Source organism: Mastigoproctus giganteus, chromosome 12, assembly GCF_048544385.1.
Source record: "Mastigoproctus giganteus isolate SK-2022 chromosome 12, ASM4854438v1, whole genome shotgun sequence".
In the NCBI taxonomy this organism is placed as follows: Eukaryota; Metazoa; Arthropoda; class Arachnida; order Uropygi; family Thelyphonidae; genus Mastigoproctus; species Mastigoproctus giganteus.
This window is the reverse complement of record NC_143586.1, coordinates 57,082,200-57,107,960: the sequence shown is the minus strand read 5'-3', so window position 1 is coordinate 57,107,960 and position 25,761 is coordinate 57,082,200. Positions and strand designations below refer to the sequence as shown.

General features: G+C 36.7%; 1 protein-coding gene across 1 annotated transcript in view; it reads right to left on the bottom strand.

Moving 5' to 3' along the window:
* LOC150077083 (serine/threonine-protein phosphatase 4 regulatory subunit 4-like) overlaps positions 1-25,761 on the bottom strand; it is a 297,317-nt gene that overhangs the window by 124,569 nt on the left and 146,987 nt on the right. The window contains exons 12-14 of the mRNA XM_090386255.1: positions 4,850-4,927; positions 2,714-2,794; positions 559-741 (exon numbers count right to left, since the gene is read on the bottom strand). Of these exons, the coding sequence (XP_090242381.1) occupies positions 559-741; positions 2,714-2,794; positions 4,850-4,927 (342 nt within the window). The remainder of the gene's footprint in view (positions 1-558; positions 742-2,713; positions 2,795-4,849; positions 4,928-25,761) is intronic.

Sequence of the window (25,761 nt, the reverse complement as noted above, 5' to 3'; positions counted from 1 at the left end):
TGGGAGGTGCATTATGGCCACAGAAGCCTATGTGCCAACAACTACCAAAAAAAAAAAAAAAAAAAGAATCTAATCATGCAGTGAAATTAAAGTTTTTTCCCACCAAACATAATTTTAAATTTCAGGCTAGACCAAGGCATAATCACAAGTTTTAAATTCTATTACCAATGACTGGTAACAGAGTGTCTACTTCTGAATCTAGGAATATGGACAAAGGATCATAATTGTAGACTGATATGAAGATGGCCATTGAGGTCTGTGTAGAATGTATGGAATGGAATTGTGTCAAAGTATCTTTAATAATGGATTTACAGATATAATGAAGTTTTAATCAACCCCTTTGAGTTTGTTATAAATGGATTTCACTGTATACATACATGTACACACACACGATATAGTATTAATACACAGAATTGAGTATATGCACATACCAAATATTAATCCCTTAATTTTTCCTGTGCATATAGGGAAAACATTTAAGAGATTAACACAAAAAAAAAAAAAAAAAAACCTTAAAATTAAGAGCGATTATTTACAAAAATATGAATTAATTCTTACTGCTGTATGAAGTTTAATGAACAGCAAAGGCACAAATGTTGTATAGATCTGATCAGCTGACAAACACCTTGGTAGACAAGATAATCGGGTTAAAAAATCTGCATGCAGACGCCAGTTGCTTGTTAATGATGTTGCTTCTTCACACAATACCAAAGAATGGATTAATTCACTTAGTTCTTCTTGCTAAATAAAAAGGCATGAAACTTTTATTCATTACAGATTTTTATAATAAATACTAATTTATTACCAAATTTTAAGTTGTGATTTACACATATAAAACGTGGCACTGTTGCTATGAAGGGTACATTGTACATTACGCTTTATGCACAATAAAGATTATACACATATCTTTCATTAGGAATATTTACAAAAAAATAGATCCAAATTGAAGATGAAACAGTGGCTTCTTTTGCAGGATAATGGAAGTCCTTATGTCACCCAAGCAATGCAAGATATCCTATTGAATACTGGTGGAGCACCCTGAGAACTCATCCTATAAGTCAGATCTCACTCCCTGTGAGGTCTAGGCTTACAGGTTAGGTCTCTTTTCCAAACTTTAAAAACACTTTCAAAGAAGAAACAGACTATGAGGGAGAGTGGTCATTATAAAATTCTTAAATATTCTACAAACAAGTCAGCATTTGAAAAATGACGTGCACCAAAACCGGGGCCACCATGGTCCAGTGGTTAGTATGCAGGGCCACAAGTAAAGAAGTTGCAAGTTTGAGCCTGTATGCTGCCACAAAAAGGAATGGCTCATTGTAAACTGGGGTGCTGAAAATCCCTTAATAATTCAACATGTATGAAGTCTGAATTTGTAAAACACTTCTGGCACTGGTCACTCAAAAAATAAACAGAAATTTATTTTATCTACAATCCTCTTAAGGCAGTGGACACAGCCTTTTTTCCCAAGTGGGCCACATTTACTGGGTAATTTGTGTGAATAATCAAGGCAAAAGAAATGGATGGAAGTTGAAGGCAGTTGATAACCAAGATTTTCCTAAAAAAATTAAGTGGAGTTTGGCAGATTGTAGATGGAAATGGATATCACTAAAATTAGAAATGAGTCTGCCAATATGTGTGAAATGAATTAAAAAGTTTTTGGTAGGCTTAATGCTTTTCACAGATAAGTTTGTTCCATTAGTTTGGGCTATTCTTGATAGTTGATGTAAAAGTTTTGGGGTGGACATGAGTGAATTGATTAAATTTTTAGATATAGCACACACACACAGTAAACATACCCAGCTCTTTAACGTAACATAGCCTTGGTATACTGTCTCTCCCATATACAATACATGCTACTTGGATTCTCTTCAGCCATTGCTGGCAGGCAACAAGATTATACAATAGCTACTCCAGATTTCCCTACAGCACTACCCAATAGGTCCAGTCAGGTGGACTATTTAGTGGCCAGCCTCCAACAGCTATAGTATTTAAAGCTGTACCTTCAAAATGTAAGGAATATTGGATCTTCCATGATGCTCATCATAATCTCAAATTATTACATAATTCATACTGTATGATATTAGAGATTGGGTGACATGGGAGATTTGCTCTGGATGTCAAACATGATTTTATGCATCCATTATAAGTAGTCGTATTGCACTGGGCAATGAGAATCACATACCATCTAGTATGGCTTAGTTCTCAGAGGGCCAGCCACTTATCTATGTGTAAAGCCACACTTTGAACCACTGTTCATATCAGTTCACCTGAGTGGTTATCTCCAGCATATTAGCCACAATAAAAAAAAGGAATTCAGTAGCCACACCAGTCACAAAAAAATAATAATTTCAGCAAAGCTCAATTTTTTTTAAGAAATGCAGGCTTCGCTGAAATTCAATACACTTACAAGCAGAATCAGACTATCAGTTTCATCAACACTTTAGACTCCCAAGTGGCAAACTTAGCTATCACCACTATCCACAAAGAACCTCAGGGTTCATATGTAATTTATATCTAATATTTTATTGATGTTTATATGTAAGACTGTATATGGTATTAAAACATCTGCCTTACTGAAAAAAATGCAATATACTATAAAAATGATAATCATCAAATATTCATATGAAGACAAAAAAGTTTTGCACATTCTTTTAAGAATTTGAAAGGTTAACAAACACAATATTTTTTATATTTATATCTGATAACTTACATTAGCCTCTGAATATGTATTCCAGTGATCTGTAACAGCTTCTAATGATTCTGGTAGATGAAGTGTTAATCCTTTTAGCACCTAACAAAATAAAAGGTTTAGAAGTAAATAAATATAACAGTTATTTTATACAGTTATAATTATTATACCTCTACATTTGCTATTTAAATGAGAAACGTAATTAAAAATATATTCTATTGCATAGTTCTAAAAGGAACTATGCAGTAGAATATATTAATATGCCAATTTAAGAATATATTCTTAAATTGGCATATTAATTTATTTTCTAGAAGTAGCTTTATATTCCTAGTTATAATACTTAGTTTAATTTGAACTTAGATAGAGATTTTGTAGGTTATTACTTAGTATTGGTAAGGATATCCAATCCACGTGATTATAGCTTTAAAGGTATTTGCCCACCATGCACTAATTTTGACAATAATTATATAGCACAATTAGCTGTTATAGTTTCCTTTCCTGAAATTAAAATCCATTCCTGTGCCTTGCCTTTAGCAACTGCTCCCCCTGATATCATCACAATTAGAACTTGGCGATCACCGCCTACTAATGGTTTCTGTTTGTCAACTCCCACAACATCATCTGGTTTGCAGGTAGTGATCAGGTCTAGATATCCCTGCCCATAGTACTTTCCCTAGCATGCTAATATAAATAATAATAACCATCTAGCTGATTTAAAAATTTTGTTTCTTATGGTGAGTTCTCTTCCCACTTGTACCAATCAAACTGAAATCACCCAGTTAAAAATAAAATCAACAATAAGAAGACATTCACTCTTGCTCATCCATTCCATCTACTCTTCCAACTAACTCATGCCACACACACACACGCACACACACCTTGTACTATATTTTCCTAATGGTATAGATGTATTCATGGTTTCTGTAACTATTGCTTTAAAGGTATGTGCCTTCCATGTGCTAAATCTCCAGCTGACAGAGATTATGTAGCATATTTAGCTGTCACTGTTTCCTTTCCTGAAATTAAAATCCATTTTTTTTCCTTTCTTCTTTGCTACTCCTTTCTTGTCATTCAACTTATAACTGCATGATCACTCCTTGCTAATAGTTCCCATACCATCAGCACTGTGTTTTCTGGTTTGTGGGTAATGATCAGGTGTAGAATATTCTTGACCCTAGTTATTTCTGTAATATGCATATACAAATAATAACCATTTAGCAAATTAAAAAATTTGTTCCTCATGGCGAGTTTCTTTCCCACTCGCTCCAATCAATAAGGAACAAATTTAAATCATTCACGATAAGATATTCACCCTTGCTAACCCATTCCATCTGCATGTGAAGGCTCTCATCATAATCTTCACAATCTTCTGGTCTAAAGAGCATGCTCATTATCACACTCAAGCTGCTTTTGATAAAAAGCATGATCCCACCACCCCTCCTATTTTCCCTATCCTTCCTAAATACAATTTACATACCAAAAGTGAATCTCATCATCTCCTATTTCTGGGTTTCCATTGGCCCAGTTTATTTCCACTGACCATGTTTCCATTGGCCCTATTATTTCAGCATTAATTGTCCTAATTATTTCAATTTTACTCATTTTATTGACAACACTCCTGACATTATGTAGACACAGTTGAAACCAAGTGTTCTTGTATAGTTTACCACCCTGACTTACCCACTGAAGTAATGCTTTGACATACTGGGGTATTTGTAAAAACATATATGGAAAAAAAAGTTACATCATTACTGCACTTGATAAACTGAATTCAATAATAAAGTTATATTATTACTATAGTTTAAAGCACTCACCATAGCAAAATTTCACATAGTTACATATAGTTCACTTGTTATTACCACAGTTTCCATATACCTTTATACTATTAAATTTTTGGTATATTAATTAACATTAGATTTATAATAATAGAGTTCTACTGCATATATTTAAAATTTTTCATGGAGCTTTTAAATGAATTGCTAAAAGTAAATTACAACAAAATTATTTATACAAACTAAATGAAAATACTTGATTTAAATTAATAAAGGGATGAACAAGAAATTTTGATTAATGAATTTTCTCCATCTGCTATCTGATATTTATGTAAGACCACTATTAAAGAATCTCCTTTATTGACTTTACTATCAATATTCTTACCTCTAATGAATCATCTTTTAAAAGAAAAACGAGTTCTGGCAAAATTAAATAGGATTCTGGACCTAGTAACTTGGTGATCTAAATTAGGAGACAAAGAAATTAAAAAAATTAATATTCTTATATTCATATTTGTGAAAAATATCAAGAAAAAGTAGAATATGTCCTCTTCAATGTTTTTGTGGTTTGCAGTGGTTTAAGTTGCTTAGTAAATGCAAAGATCTTAATGCTGCTTACTCCAGAACAACTTTTTTGCTATCACAAGTATTTAAAATGCCATTTATTTAAAAGTAGTGCAATATAAAGGTAACTCATGATAACAAGAAGTTTATTTTGATGTGAGCATAAGACCATTATATTTATTAGGCAGTTTAAGCCCTGTAATTCACAAAACTTAAGAGAGGAAGAGGAAGTCCCACTTTTCATAATTTTGAAAAGCTAAACGGCATTAGCTATTTTATAATTTTGAAATTCTATATTCATACTTAATAAAATAAAAGCATCTCATATGTATAAAATATTATTACATTTTAAAATTTAATATTTTAGTATTACTAGCGGACAGGTTAGTACTATTGCATCATATTTGTACATAGTGAACTACCGAAGTAGATAAATTGGCATCATTTCAATTATAGCTTATATTGTGAAAAACTTCACAACTAGTTGCCATGATATTGCATTACCTTGAATAAGTACCACTTCACCAATGGAGAAGACTAATGTTACTTATTCTCGGAGGATACCACCAGAGTTTCAAGGCTTGTTGGTCTCTCCTTGGTGCATGGGTGAGTACCCTGGCATTGCAATAGTGACAACCCAGTTATGAAGTATAATTCCACAATATGAGCAATGCCTGATGGTGTGCAATAATATAGACTAAGGTAATTTTTTGGCTAAAGCTTCAAACTATGTGGAAGTTTCACTAATGGACAGGTTAATGTTATTGCATCATATTTGTACGTAGTGAACTACTGAAGTAGATAAATTGGCATCATTTTAATTATATCTCATATTGTGAAAACCTTCACAATGATTTGCCATGATATTGCACTACCTTGAATAAGTAACGCTTCACCAATGGAGAAGACTAATGTTATGTACTTTGGTAGTTCACTACAATTTATTGATTTCAGTAGTAGAAATATGATGCAATAGCACTAACCTGTCCATTAGTGAAACTTCCACGTAGTTTGAGGGTTTAGCTGAACTGCTTTAGCATATTTTAGTGTTTTAATTTTTTTTATGTAAAAAAATAAACAAGTTTCATATCTTAATTACACTACAACTGGTTTCATTAATTTCAAAAGCATCTATACAAAACATAATGAGGATACTTATCTAGGGGCATTCCTAGGGTATGTGGTGCCCGGGTGCCATCTGAAATTTGGTACCCCTCTGTAAAATTTTCTTCGTATGTGTAAGTTTCAGGTTTCAGGTGGCCCTTGAATATTGGTGCCCATTTGCAGTGCACCCCTTGCACCTTTGGGACGGCCCACCCCTGTACTTATCAATCAGTTCTTTAAAAGATGTGCCATTGATGCATTTAGTGATAAGAACAAATAAAAAAAATAAATAAAACTGTACACTTAAAGTTATGAAATATCTGTTTATACATAATAGTTTTCCAAGTCTAAATCACATCTTGACTGACAGATTGTTCTGAAAGTAATGAAACTTATTTATTATTTATGCTATTAAATAAATATTTTTATGCTGTTATGAAATAAAAAAAAAATGATGTTATTATGTGTTAGGATAACTAAGAATAACAACAGATGCATGTATACTTGCATGTACACCAATGCTAGTAGCACAGTAAATTAATTTGAAGTGCTGATCAAGTCATCAAATGCAGACATTGTGAGGATATCAGAGATGTGGTGTCACTCAGATATAAGGAATGCAGAATTTGAATGTGGGGATTACCATGTATGACAGAAGAGAAAGTGTGGGGGTTATGCTCTTGGTTAAGAGGCACATAAAAATCTAAGGCAATGCATCCAGTTGACATGGGTGACCGGTGCAATGTTGAGTCAGTCTGGAGTAGCATAAACGCTGGAAAAACAAAAATGAGAGCCTTGTGTTACATGCCTAATGACTCTGATGAGCACAACAAACAACTATACAGAGAACTACAGTAGGCTAGTAAATCAGAATGTCTCATAATGAGAATTTTAACTTTCCAGATATTGATTGGAACTTGTGTGTTGGTCACTTGCATACTAGCAAGACTTTGGGGCTTTTATTGGATGACTGTTTTTTAAAAAATCATGTTTGAGAGGCAACATGCATCTGTGATCACTAGGAGGCAGTGATCACAGTGTATTGATGGGGGATTTACTTAAAGATGTAACTACCATCAAGGGTAAAGGAGACTACAGTGCTCTCAGTTTTTAAATTCTATACAATGACACCAACTAATGATGTTATTAACAACAAATTCTAAATGGGAAGTATTCAGGGAAATAATCATGAAAGCAACTAGGCTTTTCATACCAACTAAAAAATACTGCTCAAGGTTTAGACCTAAATGGATGTCAGATGATCTAATGAGATACACGGGAGAGAAGAAAATGCATGGGATGCAGATAAAGTATCAGGTAACACAGAAGCCTATGGTAGATATAAACTAGTCTGAAACCAAGTCACAAAGGAGGTTATAAGAGATAAGGCAGCTTACGAGAAGTCTCTGGCAAAGAAAAGTGGAAAAGACATCTTTCTTACATATATACAATAGAAGGAAGGAGCTGAATCACAGTGATCCACTTGATGTCGATGGTCTAACTGTTGATGATCCTGCTCAGGTTGCTAACAAACTGAATAGGTATTTTTCATCTATATTCACACATCAAGAATTCTTTAAGGAATGGGGATATCAGAAGTTTATCAAACTCTAATAGGGGAGCTAAATGATTTTATGATAACTGAGAGGAAAGTGGAAGAGAAATTGTTGAAGTTAAATATAAGCAAGGCACCTGAGGCAGATGGGATCTATCCAATTAACATTAGCATTAGTAGAGGCATATGATGCAAGAAAGCAAGCTTATGCAGCATCAACCAAAAAAAAAAAAAAAAAAAAAAAAACACTTCCATTTCACCCCTCCGTTCATTCGAAATACCTGTCCAGCTGAGCTTTAAATTTATTTAGCCTGTCAACTTCCACAACAAGGGATGGAAGTCTGTTCCACCAACCAACTACCCGCTGGCTAAAGGCAAATTTCCGCACATCTATGCTACATCTGTCTTTCCTCAATCTGAAATTTTGCCCTCTCAGGTGATTATTTTGAGCAAGAGGAAGAATCCCATCAGCACTGAGCATGCTCAAACCATTGTATTGTATTGGTATTAGTGTTTAAGGGCACAAGGGCAGCTAAGGCCAAAATGTGCCAGGTCCTATATTATTAACCTAAAGTAATATAATGTGTTCCATTTTGGCATCAGAGGAATTCATATATATGTATTTGCTTCAGAAAGGTATAGAGTGTAGCTAGGTTAGCACTATTGCCAATAATGTGGTTAAGCGATAGCGGTTTTTGCAGTTGTGATTGAGAGTGGAAAGTACTTCTGAAATGGGAATAGTGAGGACAATCTAAAAGTATATGCTTGACTGTAAGCGGTAGTGTGCAATGCTTGCATCGAGGTGGGTCACCCCCCATGAGTAGAAACATATGGGTTAGGTGCGTATGTCCAATCCTTAGTCTTGCTATTACTACTTCTTCCTGTCTATTTTGTCTGAAGCTGGAAATCCATAACGCTGGTTCTTCTTTGATTTGGAGCAACTTGTTATTACTTTGTGCCTTCCATATTTCTGACCACTGAAACATACACACTTTTATTATATGCTTCAAATAATCTCTATATGGTACTTGGTAATTTGCTGGTGTTGTACTGTTTTGTTTTTTGGCTGCCTGATCTGCTCTCTCATTGCCCAAGATACCAGAATACCCAGGGATCCTGCAGAATTTCACTGAATGATTCCTACTTCGTAGATGGTTTAAACAGCAAATGATTTGTTTTTTGATTGGTTGTGACATTGAAAATTGATTGCCCAAAGCAGACACTGCACTCAGCTCAAACCATTCAAGGCTTTATACACTTCTATCAGATCACCTCGCCGGTGCCTAGTCTCCAGACACTGTAATTTGTAAAACTTAAGCCTTTCTTCATAAGAGCAACTCTTTGTTCCAACTCTTTGTTCCAATTACATTAAGAGAGGCAGCAAAGGAAGTAAGCAAACCCTTAGCCATAATTATGAGAGCATTCTTAGACTAAGGGAAAGTTCCTATGTACTGGATATGTGCAAATATATCCTCAATTCACAAAGGAGATCAAAAAGTGATGTGAGTAATTACAGATCTGTTAGCTTATCTGCTGTTCCAGGGAAAATAACAGAGTCACCAGTTAAAGAAGTAATGCAGGCAGGAGTTCAGTTATACTTCATCTAGACAGGAGTGCAGTTATACTTCAGTCATAGCAAGGGTTTAAGGGGAAATCTCTTCTGACCAATTTGACTGGATACTATGATGCAGTGGTAAAGGATCTGGAATAAAAAATAATTTTGAGGAATTGCTGATTTGGCTGCAGTATCGGCCAAATCATTTCCCCTAATTCCAATATTATTATTATTAGCCTTATGGTGCAAGGAAGCCTGAGGCTTATGCCTGCACCAGGCAAAAAAAAAAAAAAAATAAATAAAAATCTGAACTACCCTGCGAGAGAGAGAGAGAGAGAGAGAGAGAGAGAGAAAGAAGAATGATGATATCCAGCTCAGGATCCTGGGTGTGCCAAGCCCATACTCACCAGATGTGAGCTCCTGGGGTTTAGCATGATATATTTGAGCATTCCTCTGATCACTCGACTGTGGAATGAAATTAAATTATTTTATATTTAATGATGAAATATAAAAAAAAAAAAAAAATCTCGTGGCTGTACAAAATCTGAAGCTATTATAATTGAAGTTTTAGCACCAGCTTCTGTAAAGGAAATTCGCTGAACTGCAGAACATGGGTACAACCGAGTCACCGCGTTGCAGCCTTGGCGATGATGTTGTTGTTGGGTTCTTTTGGCGCAAGAGCTACTTTGGCCATATTGCGCCTGTTCCTGTGGAGAAACAATGTACGCATTAATGAAAAGGTTTATATGAGCATAAATACATTAATCTGTTTTAGATAGTGGAAAAACTCAGGTAAATTGGAGTTGTCCCCAATAATATATCTAATTTGAAGAGGTTGGTTTAAATTAGATGGGGATCGGAATCATGTGGTTCTGGCATACTGATAGTGAGTGCACTCTATAAGAATATGCTTTATGGTTAGTGTTGAATCACAGTGGAAGCACAGTGGTGGATTATTTCCTCGCAATAAATGTTGATGTGTAAGATGGGTATGACCTACACGTGCTCTAGCAAGCACAACCTCTTCGTGTCTGTTTGAGCGGAAACTATATTTCCATAGCTGTGGATTCTGTTTTATATTTCGTAACTTGTTATTTACCTGATTATGCCAAATTTCTCTCCATTTTTCATTGCAAATTCGGCGTATGATTGATTTATAGTCTGTGTAAGGAATCTGGATGTGGTTATTATCAGTGGGATTTCTTGCTGCTTTATCTGCACTCTCATTTCCTGGTATTCCAGTGTGTGCCCTGGAATCCAACAAAATGTGACAGTCTGCCTATTGTTATGAAATTCGGATATTTGAGTTCTTATTTGATTTATCAATGGATGTGGAGAGCGAGAATTGCCTTGGAGGGCTGTCACTGCACTCAAAGAGTCTGTATAGATAATAGTCTTCAGAGTGAAAACATGAGCAAGTAAGGTGAAACCCATCTTAATGGCATAGAGTTCTGCAGTGAAAACGCTGCATTCTTGTGGTAATGAAACAGACTGTTGATGTTGGTAGCACCACAGCAGCTCCTACAACTGTGTCACTTTTGGAGCTGTCAGTATAAATTTGCAGTGTCTGCATTTGCCAAAGAGTGAGCTGCATGTAGTTTCTGAATGGTTGGATTGTTCAGGGAGTGTTTCTCCCAACGTCAGAAGTAGTCATCACATAAAGGTATACACACTTTCCATGGAGGTTGTACAATTTCTTTGTCTTGATGTAAATTGGTCAACTGCATATTTCACTGCTAAATCAATTCTCGTAGACGGATTCCTGTAGGTTTGTTTTCAAGAGGCTTATTTCTGAAAAGGTTTACCCATTGTGGATCATAGAGGTAGCATTAGCATTAGTAGAGGCATTTGATGCAAGAAAGCAAGCTTATGCAGCATCAGCCAAAAAAAAAAAAAATAAAGTAAAATAAATAAATAAAAAATAACCACTTCCACTTCACCCCTCTGTTCGTTTGAAATACCTGTCCAGCTGAGCCTTAAACTTATTTAGGCTATCAACTTCCACGACAAGGGATGGATGTCTGTTCCACCTACCAACCACCCTCTGGCTAAAGGCAAATTTCTGCAGATCTATCCTACATCTGTCTTTCCTCAATTTGAATTTATGCCCTCTCAGGTGATTATTCTGAGCAAGAGGAAGAATCCCATCAGCATTGAGCATGCTCAAACCATTCAAGGCTTTGTACACCTCTATCAGATCACCTCGCTGGTGCCTAGTCTCCAGACACTGTAATTTGCAAAACTTAAGCCTTTCTTCGTAAGAGCACCCCTTTGTTACATCCACTAATCTTGTTGCCCTTCTCTGTACTCATTCCAGCAGCTCTACATCCTTCTTGAAATGAGGCCTCCAGGCCTGTATACAGTACTCTAGGTGTGGCCTGACCATTGCTTTATACAAGGGAATAATCACCTCCTTATCCCTGCTAGAAAAATTCCTATATATCATTGACAATACACCATGAGCTACTCTTGCAGCCCGTCTGCACTGCTCAGAGAACTTCATATCTGCCTGCACAACCACCCCCAGGTCCCTTTCATTCTCTACCACTGTCAGTGTAGTACCACAGAGTTGATACGTTGCTCTGGGGTTGCTGTTTCCCATATTTAATACTTTACATTTGTCAATGTTAAACTTCATTTGCCACCTCTCAGCCCATCTGCTCAACCTTTCCAGATCCTGTTGCAGCAGCATAGTGTCAGTAGTGTCCTTGACAACCCTGCCAACCTTCGTATCGTCTGCAAACTTGGACATTAAGCTTGATATACCATCATCAATATCAGGTATGACCAGATAGGATGAGATGGAAGGTTATATATTTTAACCGCATAACTGAGGAGCAGCAGCTTTCTCCAAAGGTGGAGTGGAGGTTCATTGCACCGGTGAAGTCCTGAACGCCCCAAGAGCAATCCTGAGTGCACTATGTTGTATTGTGTTGAGACAGGCTGACAGAGTCTTTCGGGCAGTCATAAACAGGGGCACCATAATCTAATCGAGATCTGATTAAGTCCCGGTATAGGTGGAGTAGAGTATAGGGATCAGCTCCCCATGTCATAGATGAGATGACTTTAAGTATATTCAGCTTTTTCATACAGACAGTTCGTGTTTGTAGTATGTGTTTCTGGAATGTCAGTTTAGTGTCAAGGGTTATGCCCAAGAATTGGATATTGCTGGTAATTGGTATCGGTTGATTTCACAGTGATAATTCATGTTCTGGATGTAGTTGGAGTTTTTTTACAAAAGTGAATGGCTACAGTTTTGATTGCTGATAGACGATAACCATTACGTGAAGTCCATGACACTATTTTGTTTATTGCAAGCTGCAAATGTCATTCAATGGAACGCATATTATGTGAATGGCAAGATATTGCAAGATTATCAGCATAAAGATAGATTTCTACGTTACCCAAAATGTTCTGCGCTAAATTGTTTATCGTAAGAACAAAGAGTGTAGCGCTGAGTACCGATCCCTGTGGTACACCTTCTCTTTGGATAAGAGCTTGCGAAACAGCATTACGACAACTCACTTGAAAAGTTCTATTTTTAAGGTAACTCTCTATGATCATTGGGAGTCGACCTCTGGGTCCTATGGCATACAGATCTTTCAGAATACCATAGCGCCAGATGGTATCAAAGGCTTTTTCAATATCCAGACACACCATGACAAGATGTTCTTTTCGAATAAAGGCATTCTATACGTTAACTCAGCTTTCACCATAAGGTCTAATGTGGATCGGTTTTAGCGGAAGCTGTATTGATTACAACTGATGTCTGAATGGGATTCGATGTACCATTGAAGTCTATTGTGTACCATCTTTTCCAATGTCTTGCCCAAGCAGCTGGTAAGGGATATCGGTCTATAGTTGCATGGATTCGTCTGATCTTTCCCAGGTTTGGGAAAAGCTAGCACTGTTGAATGACACCATGAGCAAGGATAATAGCTTTCGGAGAAGACCCAATTCAGAAAAAGCAATAGAGGGAATTTAGTGCCTTTTTGTCTAGGTGTTGCAACATGAGGTAATAAAGACCATCAGGTCCTGATGCCCCATTTCTTGATTTGTTTAGGGCATCCTGTAGCTCCAACATTGTAAAGGGTTGATTATATGGGAGTGCTATTCTTGTACTGAAATTTAATTTGCTTTGCTCAGTCCTTTTATGTTGCTGAAAAGATGGTTCATATGCAGCTGTATCTGAGATTTTGGAAAAGTTTTCTGCCAGAGCATTAGCTATTTGAACTGGAGATGATAAATCTTGTCCATTCCATCTCAGTATTGGAGAGGATGCTGGGAGAAATCTACCATTCAGTTTTTTTATTTTATTCCAGATTATTCTGCTGTTTGTGTTCTTCATTATACAAAGAGGCAAACTGGATCCAAGAATCTTTTTTTTTGCCTTTTTCCTTACAAATCGCACTTTTGCTTTCAGTTTTTTGAAATTTATAAGGTTCTCAGTAGTTGGGTGTTTACGAAACAGGTTCCATGCCCAGTTTTTCTCTTTTTTGGCAAGTTGGCACGCTTCACTCCACCAAAGATTGGCATGTTTAAACGAACCAGTACGGATTTTTGGTATGGCCTTGGTTGCGGCATTTTGAATCTGAGATGTGATGTGCTGTGTGGTATCATCGATGGATTGGAATTTGATAATTTCATCATTGAATGAGATACTGAAAGCAAATAACTTCCAATCGGCTTTGGAAAATTTCCATTTTAAGCGAGAATTATTTGCCTGAGGGATTCTAGTTGTTTGTATTTCACAAATTATCGGATAATGGAGCAGATTGTCAAGTCTATAGCTGTAGTTGTTCTAATGGAGAAATGAATGTAAGTATCAGCACCAGTATTCAACAGTGTTAGATTGTGTTTGTCAAGCAGCAATTCCAGAACTTTTCCTCGTCTGTCTGTATGTGGGGAGTCCCAGATTGGGTGGTGTGCATTAAAATCTCCAAATGAACAAAATGGAGGAGGGATCTGTAGCAGAAGTACTTCTAGGTCATTATAAGTATATTCTTTTTTTGGTGATAGGTAGATTGAAACTACTGTTAACATGATTCCTAAGGAGACATGTACTGCTACTGCTTCTAAGGAAGTTTGCAGTGGAATGTGTTCCCTACTAAACAGGGGCACCATAATCTAATCAGGTCCATCCCATGGTGCAAACATTGTTTCCCACAAAGGTTTGTCATCTAGTCCCAAAAGTAGGGACTTTTGAGTTTACTAGAATGGCCACACCTCCACGCATGGTGGTATTGTTATTTCTAGTATGCTGATATACAGTATAGTTCTTGATTTTTGGAATTACTTGCGGTGGTAGATTAGTTTCTTGTAAACACATGCTTACTGGACTATACTGTTGGATTAGATCATGGATATCATCGATATTGCTACGTAGACCTCTACAGTTCCACTGTATGATATGATCCATTATTTGTTTTTAGCGGTTGTGTTTGATTCAGTCTGCTTTTTAGGTCCACTCTGTTTTTGTCTCTCCAATTTTATTCTTTCTTTTTTCAAGAAGATAGGACGCGCTGTGTCCATGTCGTCTTCTGCATACAGATCTAAGATTTGCTCATCCGGGTTGATGTTTTCGTTTGTATCTATATTTCTTACATTTTGCCGACTTTTCTGCATTGGGACTGCTGTTTTAGTTTTTATGGTTTCTGAGGAAGACTGCAGGGCAGTTGGCGGTACTGTAATTGGTGTGTTGTTAGTACTATCTATCATATGCTGTTCCTTAGTAGATTGCTGTGAGTTTGAGAGTATAAGCCCAGTCTGCTTATCTAGTACCATAACGGTACTAGATAAGCAAAGCTCCACTCCTTCACAAATGTCATCAACACATAGAGGTGACCTGGTACTTAACAATACATCCTTTTCTAAGGCCATTCTAACACACTGTAAGCCAAACTTAATGGGAATACAAGTAAACAGTGACTTAACCTCGAACAAAACCATTATCTCATCTTCCCGTATAGTCTGTCCTTTTATAAAGTCCACAAATTGCTTGCTGTTCTTAATGACAAAGCCGGAAGGTCCTACTATGGGTGCAATTATCTTAGCTAAATACTTAGGTAAAGCATACGTAGGACTGTTTATAAATGATACAATAGGTCTGAGCGATATACCTACTTTATGTATCTTTGGGAGCCTGTAAAATCTGGGTAAACAACATCCAGCAGCATGTAACGACCAATAGACTTCCTTATATATCCATCCTGACTTTTGCCAACGTTGTAAAAGGCTATTCACTTGTCGTTCCCAACTAATCAACGGATTACGGCGGTTAACTTTGTATATGGCGGTATCCTGTAATAATTCTAATGCTTTACTATAATATTGTTCTTTGTCCAAAATAACCGTAGCCCTACCTTTATCCGCTCGTAGGACAATAATATCGTCATCCTGTTTGAGCTCCCTCATGGTATTCCAAGTTGTCATGTACAGGCAGATCCATGGCACAGCCATGGGTTCCCCCATCAGTGCCATAGTGGCCAATTTAGCTATGGAGGAGTTAGAAGTCAGGATTTTTGGGGATTCGGAATTTCCCATGCGCAGATGGAGGAGATATGTTGATGACACATTCTCCATTATACAAAGGGGGAGGGAAGATCAGGTACTTAATGTACTTAATAGTTTCTCCCCTTTTATCAAATTTACTTCGGAGGTGGAAGCGGAGGGAACCATGCCATTCCTTGACGTGTTGGTAATTAGAAAAGGCAGCAGGCTTAAGTCCAAAGTATTTAGAAAGCCGATGTGCTGGGGTCAATATACCCATTATACCTCGGCACGGGCCAGCCAACATAAAAACAGTGTGGTCAAGGCTCTAATAGACAGAAGGTGGGGTCCCACTGCAGCACCTCCGAGGATAGAGATAATGAAATTGTTCGGGTCACAGCAGACCTCAAGAAGTGCGGCTACCCCCAGAGGGTGTTGGACAGAGCCATTAGAGGAGTAGAGTCCACCCATAATGAGCAGTTTGCCCCTGCGAGCACTGCATACATTCCCTACTATCCGGGCCTGTCAGACCACATTGCATGTATAATTCGGGGGTGTCAGATATGTCGTGTGCAACTCTCAGGTCGGAGGTTGCACACAGTGATATCTTGAGTAAAAGACTCCATATCCAAAGAAGCCAGCAGTGGGGTGGTGTACAAAATCAAATGCCCAGATTGTGGGTTAGACGGGGCGGCGATTAAAAGACCGGCTGGGAGAGCATGCAAACACAATAAAGTCTGCAAATTATGGGAAGTCTGCTGTGGCTGAACATTTCTGGGAGAAACAGCATCAGATTTCCCCGGAGGATTCTGTCATCACAGATCATGCACAGGGATTCTGGGACTGCAAATGGCTTGAGAGTTTACGTATTGGGGCAGCTAGCAATACTATTAATAGGGATAGGGGTGTATGTCTACACCACCTCCTAGAAACCATCGTTCTTGGATGTGATGAACGGTTTCAGCTAGCATGCTCCCAAGCCATTTCCGGTCCTGGTGTGCAAATGGAAAATTCCAACCACGGAACCACGTGATGTGTGCCGTGGATCTGCTATTTAAGGATGTGCCACACAGTAGACATATGCTGCTGAGGAAGGAGACTGCTGCCTCCGAAAGCTACAGCAAATTTTATCGCTTTTAATTTCTAGGTTTTTAGTAAATTTTATCAGTGTTATTTATATATTTTTATTATTGTAAATATATATTTTATACTTATTTTATTGTAAATAAAGTGTTTTTAGTTACAGTACTGAATTTATTTATCTTCTGGCTGGTGTGAAGCTTAATCATCACCATGGATGGTTAACTTCATTAGCATTAGTAAATGCACATGATATGAGAAAGCAAGCTTATATAGCATCAGCCAAAAAAAAAAAAAAAAAAAACCTTCTCATTTCACCCATCCACTCGTTCCAATTGTCTATGTCTGCTTTGAATCTATTTAAGCTATCACCTTCTACACCGACAAATGGAAGTTTGTTCCAGCAATCAACCACCTACTGGCTAAAGGCAAACTTCTGCACATCTATCCTACAACTCTCTTTCCTCAATTTTAATTTATGCTCTCTCAGGTGATTAATCTGAGCAAGAGGAAGAATCCCATCAGCATTGAGCATGCTCAAATGATTCAAGGCTTTATACACCTCAATCAGATCACCTCACAGGTGTCTAGTCTCCAGACGCTGTAATTTGCAAAACATAAGCCCTTCTTCGTAAGAGCAACCCTTTGTTACATCCACTAATCTTGTTGCCCTTCTCTGTACTCATTCCAGCAACTCTACATCCTTCTTAAAATGAGGCCTCCAGACCTGTATACAGTACTCAAGATGTGGCCTGACCATTGCTTTATACAAGGGGATGAATCACCTCCTTATCCTTGTTACAAAAATTCCAGTATATCATTGACAAAACACCATGAACTACTCTTGCAGACCATCTGCACTTCTCAGAAAACTTCATATCTGCCCGCATAATTACCCCCAGGTCCTTTTCATTCTCTACCACTGTCAGTGTAGTACCACAAAGTTAATACGTTACTCTAGAGTTACTGCTTCCCATATGCAGTACTTTACATTTGTCAATGTTAAACTTCAGTTGCCACCTCTCAGCCCATCTGCTCAACTTTTCTAGATCCTGTTCCAGCAGCGTACTGTCATTAGTGTCATCAACAACCCTGCCGACCTTCGTACCATCTGCAAACTTGGACATTAAGCCTGATATACCATCATATATATGTGTGTGTGTATATATATATATATATATATATATATATGAAATATGAAAACAAAGATGTGGAAAAACAGGAAAAATAAGGAAAAACAGTACGTGTACCTGAATGCGCAAAGCAGCAAAACAGGATACATGTATATAAATAATATAAAATAAAAATATATAAAAATAAAATAAAAATATAGATGGAGAAGTTATTAAACACAAAATGCCGAGCCTAGTTGAAGAAAAAAGAGAAAAAGAATGTTAAGATCCTATAAAAAAAAAAAAAAAAAAAAAAATTAATTATTAAGTAGAATTAAATCCGAATTAATGCCGAATTAACAGGCCAATTATATGTACAAAAGCTGAAAGAAAAAGAGGGGAGGGTGATAGAGATAAAAATTATAAAATAAAAATTATAAAATAAAAATTAAAAATTGGTACATAGATCAGGTATTTCATCAGGGGGCTACACCTGATCATGTACCAAACACTGTGTTTCTATGCAAACTCATGTTGATGGAGAAGCTGAAGAAATGAAAAGGAAATAAAAAGGAAATAAAAAATATAAATTTTTTTTTTTTTTTTTTAAATTTTTTATAAAAATTTTTTATAGCTCCAGAAACATGAGTGAGGTAGCCCCAACGCAGTGTATTTAGATTAATAAATTAAGTAACGTAGTGTATTTGGAAATAAATTGAATAACGCAACCGCAGTGTATTTAGATTAATAAATTAAGAAAATTGAGTAACGCAGTGTATTTGGAAATAAATTGAGTCGATAGTATGTAAGAACGCCAGTTTAAATCGAAAGTATGTAATAAATAAATAAATAACAAGGTAGCGGTATAGAAAAAGGAAGCAATGCAAGGTAGGGGAGGGAAAAGAAGTTAAAAATAGGCGAAGATAGTGAGAAAGAGGAAAGTGAGAATGTCCGAATCACCCTCGTATTACACTAATAGTTCAACGGACGGAAAAACGAAGAGTAGAAAGTAGAAAGATGTAAAGAGAAGGAAAAGAGTTTAAAGGATACTAGGCAAGCTGGGGGTGTAAGTACCCAACCTCATAGAGAGGGCCTTGGCTGTGAGAGTGTTAGTAGAAGTGGAAATTAATACCGCTAGCTTGTATTGTATATTTTAAAATAAAATAAAAATATGAACAGGAGGAAAATTAAATACATACGATAACTGGCAGAAACAAGTTGAGTGAAATATAATTAAGAAATGACAATAAAATATGCAATCATGATTAATAAGGTACAATTATGTGAATATGATTAATAAGAATGGAATGCAAACAGAGGGAAAACTATGACAACGATGGTGGAGTTGCTCGGAAGAGAAGAACTATGGGAGCCCTCTGTGGTCAAAATAAAATAGAGAAAATAAAAGATTGGACATAAATAATTATTGATATTAAATTACGAAAATGAAAAGAAAACTTAGGAAGTGAAAGAACACGAACATCGTTCTAATAGAAGTTATAATAGAAGTCATTATGTGTGATCACTTTCCAAGTGGTGGAAATACCACCATTCAAATGTACAACTATACAACTATACAAGTATCGAATTAACCCTAATCAAGGTGGAACATGGTGAAACCGAATTTTTCTTTAATGTAATCAGAGAGAATTTTTATAATAAAATTTAAGAAATTAATAGGAATGTCATTATTGCGAAGTTTGGTATAAAGATCATTTAATGCACCAGAGAAAAGTGATTGATTGCTACTAATATTAGCTAAACGGATAATCTGTGTGCAGATAATATTTTTATGAACCTTAATCGAAATGTTCGAGTTCCAATTTGTTAAATAGATAATATTAAAATTAAATTCGCTTCTTTTGTCAAATAGTTCCAAATTATGACGAAGAGGAGGACTATTTAAAGTAATACTTAAATCCAAAAAATTTGCATGTTGGTTGCCAAAGTTTTCTTTATTGAGAGTGAGTTCAGTTGGATATATAGATTTAGCAATATTTTCAAAATGAATGTTGAGAATAAGAATGTCATCAACATAGCGGAATGCATAAAAATTAAGGTTCGGGTTGTTATCAATAAATAGATGTTCGTAATAATGGAGAAATAGATTAGATACTATGCTAGAAATTTGTGAACCCATGGGAACTCCTATGGATTGTTTATAAGCATATCTACCATCATAGATATAATTGTTTAGGATACAGAGGTTGATGTAGTTATTCCAAGTGACCTCATCTGTTGATATAATGTTTTTGTATTTGAGGAACAATTGATGAAGTACATTAACAATCAGGTGATGCGGTAAGGAGGTAAATAAGTTGGTGAAGTCATATGTTTCAATACTAAATATGCTGGAATATGCAATGGAATTAAAAATTTTAATGATACTGTGGTTGTTGTTAATGATCCAGGTGTTAGGGATATTAATAAGGATAGTAGTTAACAATTTGAAAAATTGTTTACCTGGATGATAACAGCCACTTTTTTTGGCACTAGTGATGAATCTGAAGCTAACTGGATGTTTATGGAATTTGGCTATCATATACAAGAAAGGCAAAGTAGAATTGCGAATTTTGGTATGCAATTTTTTATGCAAAGCTATAATTTTTTTGATGATGGTATTAATGCCGAGATTACAGCGTAAAAAGGTGGAACTACTTTCTACTTCCTTTTTGAGGGTGGTGTAATAAAATTGCTTGCAGAAGATAGCAAAGTTATTAGAAGCCTTATCTACCGGAGTGATGATAAATTTTTGTTGTAAATCTGAGATGGCTTTTTTCAGGTTAAAATATTTGGTATGCGAATTATTATAAAGGTAGTAAGTGCATTAAATGATCGCTGGTGCATTAAATGATCTTTATACCAAACTTCGCAATAATGACATTCCTATTAATTTCTTAAATTTTATTATAAAAATTCTCTCTGATTACATTAAAGAAAAATTCGGTTTCACCATGTTCCACCTTGATTAGGGTTAATTCGATACTTGTATAGTTGTATAGTTGTACATTTGAATGGTGGTATTTCCACCACTTGGAAAGTGATCACACATAATGACTTCTATTATAACTTCTATTAGAACGATGTTCGTGTTCTTTCACTTCCTAAGTTTTCTTTTCATTTTCGTAATTTAATATCAATAATTATTTATGTCCAATCTTTTATTTTCTCTATTTTATTTTGACCACAGAGGGCTCCCATAGTTCTTCTCTTCTGAGCAACTCCACCATCGTTGTCATAGTTTTCCCTCTGTTTGCATTCCATTCTTATTAATCATATTCACATAATTGTACCTTATTAATCATGATTGCATATTTTATTGTCATTTCTTAATTATATTTCACTCAACTTGTTTCTGCCAGTTATCGTATGTATTTAATTTTCCTCCTGTTCATATTTTTATTTTATTTTAAAATATACAATACAAGCTAGCGGTATTAATTTCCACTTCTACTAACACTCTCACAGCCAAGGCCCTCTCTATGAGGTTGGGTACTTACACCCCCAGCTTGCCTAGTATCCTTTAAACTCTTTTCCTTCTCTTTACATCTTTCTACTTTCTACTCTTCGTTTTTCCGTCCGTTGAACTATTAGTGTAATACGAGGGTGATTCGGACATTCTCACTTTCCTCTTTCTCACTATCTTCGCCTATTTTTAACTTCTTTTCCCTCCCCTACCTTGCATTGCTTCCTTTTTCTATACCGCTACCTTGTTATTTATTTATTTATTACATACTTTCGATTTAAACTGGCGTTCTTACATACTATCGACTCAATTTATTTCCAAATACACTGCGTTACTCAATTTTCTTAATTTATTAATCTAAATACACTGCGGTTGCGTTATTCAATTTATTTCCAAATACACTACGTTACTTAATTTATTAATCTAAATACACTGCGTTGGGGCTACCTCACTCATGTTTCTGGAGCTATAAAAAATTTTTATAAAAAATTTAAAAAAAAAAAAAAAAAAATTTTATATTTTTTATTTCCTTTTTATTTCCTTTTCATTTCTTCAGCTTCTCCATCAACATGAGTTTGCATAGAAACAAGTGTTTGGTACATGATCAGGTGTAGCCCCCTGATGAAATACCTGATCTATGTACCAATTTTTAATTTTTATTTTATAATTTTTATTTTATAATTTTTATCTCTATCACCCTCCCCTCTTTTTCTTTCAGCTTTTGTACATATAATTGGCCTGTTAATTCGGCATTAATTCGGATTTAATTCTACTTAATAATTAATTTTTTTTTTTTTTTTTTTTTATAGGATCTTAACATTCTTTTTCTCTTTTTTCTTCAACTAGGCTCGGCATTTTGTGTTTAATAACTTCTCCATCTATATTTTTATTTTATTTTTATATATTTTTATTTTATATTATATATATATATATATATATATATATATATATATATTTTTTTTTAAATTTCTTTTTGGTCCTAGCCACTGAAATCCCAGGAAACTAGGTGGCAGGACCTGGCGGAGCAACTTGTCACGATTCTGGACACACCCGGATAGCCTTCACGTGGCGAGGTATGGGCAACGTCGGGCCCCACTTGGGGCCTGGCAGCCAATAAGCCGGAAAAACAATGGGCACAACACATCACACTGCACAGACATGGCCTATACACTTTCAAGTCTCTGGCTTGACAGTGTACTATCCTCGATAAAGTGAACACACGCGGAGATGGGAGAAATCCCAGGTGTCGTATGACACGAACATACCTTATACCAGTATAGAACCACAGAGTTGATACGTTGCTCTGACGTTACTGTTTCCCATATGTAGTACTTTACATTTGTCAATGTTAAACAGGCACCTCCGTAGCCAGCTGGGCAGGACCGGCAGTGCGTAGTACACACTTCTTGATTAGATCGGGGTTCGAGCTCGTGACCACCAAATACGAAAAGTTCAGGGAATGACCACCACATATCCAAGGAGCAATATGGCCTTAGTTGCTAATGCTCCTAAAAACCAATAACAGCAACAATCAATGTTAAACTTCATTTGCCACCTCTCAGACCATCTCCTCAACCTTTCCAGATCCTGTTGCAGCAGCATACTGTCAGTAGTGTCCTTAACAACCCAGCCAACCTTTGTAACGTCTGCAAACTTGGACATTAAACTTGATATACCATCATCAATATCATTTATAAATACAGAAAACAACAATGGACCCAACACTGAGCAATGGGGGACTCTGCTAATAACATTAGTCCACGAAGAGCGGTGTCCATTGATTACAACTCTCTGTCTTCTCCCACTAAACCATCCCTTTTTCCATAGCAGCAATTTGCCTCCAATGCTACACTGCTACAATTTGTGCAGCAGTCTTCCATGTGCAACAGTATCAAAAGCCTTTCTAACCAAATTAGCATTAGCATTAGTAGAGGCGTACGTTGCAAGAAAGCAAGCTGATGCAGCATCCTTGAGGTTGCCACAGATATTTTCTCATGGTCTTTGAGGTTGTCATAGACATTCTCTCAGATGTGCCAGACTTGCTATCTGGGAGTCTAAAATGCTGATGGAACTGATATTTGAGTGACACTCAATCAAGTGGACCCAATTTCGGCGAAGTCTGGATGGTCTGTGACAGCCAAATCCTCTGCTTGCACCTTCACGATGATGGGACTGTTAGTAATCCTGGGTATAACCTCCATGCACAAGTACATGGTGGATGACCACCCAGGTGTGAACCAATGTAAGCAGGGGTCGAGGTGTTGCACCCACACCACATGGAGTAATGCCGCCCCTCTATGTTACCAGGCAGTACTAGGTGGTAGATGACTCATCAACCGGTGCAATACCACCACTTTGCTTATTGGAGGCTTGAAGCGGTGGAACCCATGTTTAGTCTCTAGAGCCAAGTTCTGGTCAACCCTTCCCTGTCTCTTCCATCATGCAGTATGATTGATGACTTTTTAGGTTATGATGAACATCGTGGCGAGATCCAATATTCCTTACATTTCAAGGGTACAGCTCTAAAACAGTGTTTGCAGGCCGGCCACTAGTTAGTACACTGGACCGAACCTATTGGTAACTCTCTAGGAGGCTTCCGGATCAGCTAGTGTATAATCTTGCTACCTCTACTCTGCCAGATAGTAACTGGAGGGAGTTCGAGTAGTGTGTATGCGGGGGGGCATTGTTGAGGCCATGTTATGTCAAGGATCTGGGTATATTCTTACCATGTGTACGCCATATCCAAAAAATTCATTACTTCATACAGCATGTCCCACCCACTTTTTCTTACTATTGAATACACAATGAATTGTCAAACTAATAGAGCAAGCTTATCTGCGAAAAGATCTAAACCTCCAAAACACTTCCTAATTCATTTCACAAATATAGGTGGTCACAATTCTAATCTCAACAATTTCCATTTCCACTTGCAGTCTGCTAAACCCATGTACTTTTTCTGACAGAATCTCAGTTATCGGTTAATTCAACTACTGCTCATCTCAGCTGCCCAAATTATTCGTTGTACGATTCCTTTCGCCTCAAAGGTGGTACTTGTGCATATGTCCATTCTGATATTCCTTGTCAGAGACTTGGCAATTTGGAATCTCCTCTCTTCGATCTTCTCTGGCTTAAAATCTCTCTACCTCATTTTGTCAAATTCATCTGTTGTCTCTACCCGTTCTCCCAACTCCACTAATCACTTGGAGCTCTTTGTCTTCCTCTCTTTGAAATTTGACTTTCTCCAGTCCAACTTTGCTAACAGTGAGGTAATTTTCCTTGGTGATGTTATGTTCACAACTCCAGCTGGCTTCCGTTTTCTAGTCACACCGACCCAGCTGATCAAGATGCTGAGGCTTTTGCAATTACTAATGACCTTGCACAGATTGTTCATTTACCTACCAGAATACTGGACAATCCTAATCATACAGGCAACATGCTTGATCTGTTTCTCACAAACAACCCTTCTGTTTGTTGTTGTTTGTTATTTGGTTTTTAGGAGCATTAGCAACTAAGGCCATATTGCTCTGAGATATGCAGTGGTCATTCCCTGATCTTTCCGCATCCTCTGTATTTGGTGGTCGAAATGAGAGGTCCTTTAGGCACTTCAGATCAAAACTTGGTGATGGATGGTCTCTTCTCCAATGGAGCCTTTATCTCATGGCTATTCCCAACCTTGTGTTGTTTGGCATTACAAGAATGCAAAATGGGATGACCTGCGATATTTCTTTTCTTCTTTTCCTTGGTTGGATTACTGTTTCAAAACTTCTGATGTCAACACTTGCTCAAATCGTGTCAGTGAAATTATTCTTGCAGGAATGGAATCCATTATCCCACATTCCACTTTAAAATCTCGTCCTTTATCGAAACCTTGGTTTTCCAATAAATGTGCTAAGGCAGTTCAAGAGAAGAAAGTTGCATATCGTAATTGGCTTGTTTCTAATTCTTCAGTTTCATTTTCTTTCTGCCTACACCAAAGCTCGCAACAATTGTAAAGCAGTTATTAATCAGTCTAAACTAGAGTTTGAACAGGCTAAGAGTAGAAAACTTGCTTCTTGCCCTAATGGTAGCCGAGCATTCTGGTCTCTTGCCAAAACTATTGGCCGCAACTTTTGCCCATCTCTGCTTCCACCTCTGTCCAAACCAGATGGTTCTGTTGTCACTTCAATCAAGGATAAAGCTGACCTGCTAGCATCCCATTTTTCTTCCAACTCATGTATTAAGGATCTTGGTAAAACACCTCCCACCATTCCCAACATGCTCCATTCAACGCTACTGTGGTCTTCCATCAAAAGGATTTTGACGAATCTTGATGCTAAGAAAGGTCCTGGTCCTGATGGTATTTCTCCACTTGTTCTCAAAACCTGTGCTCCTG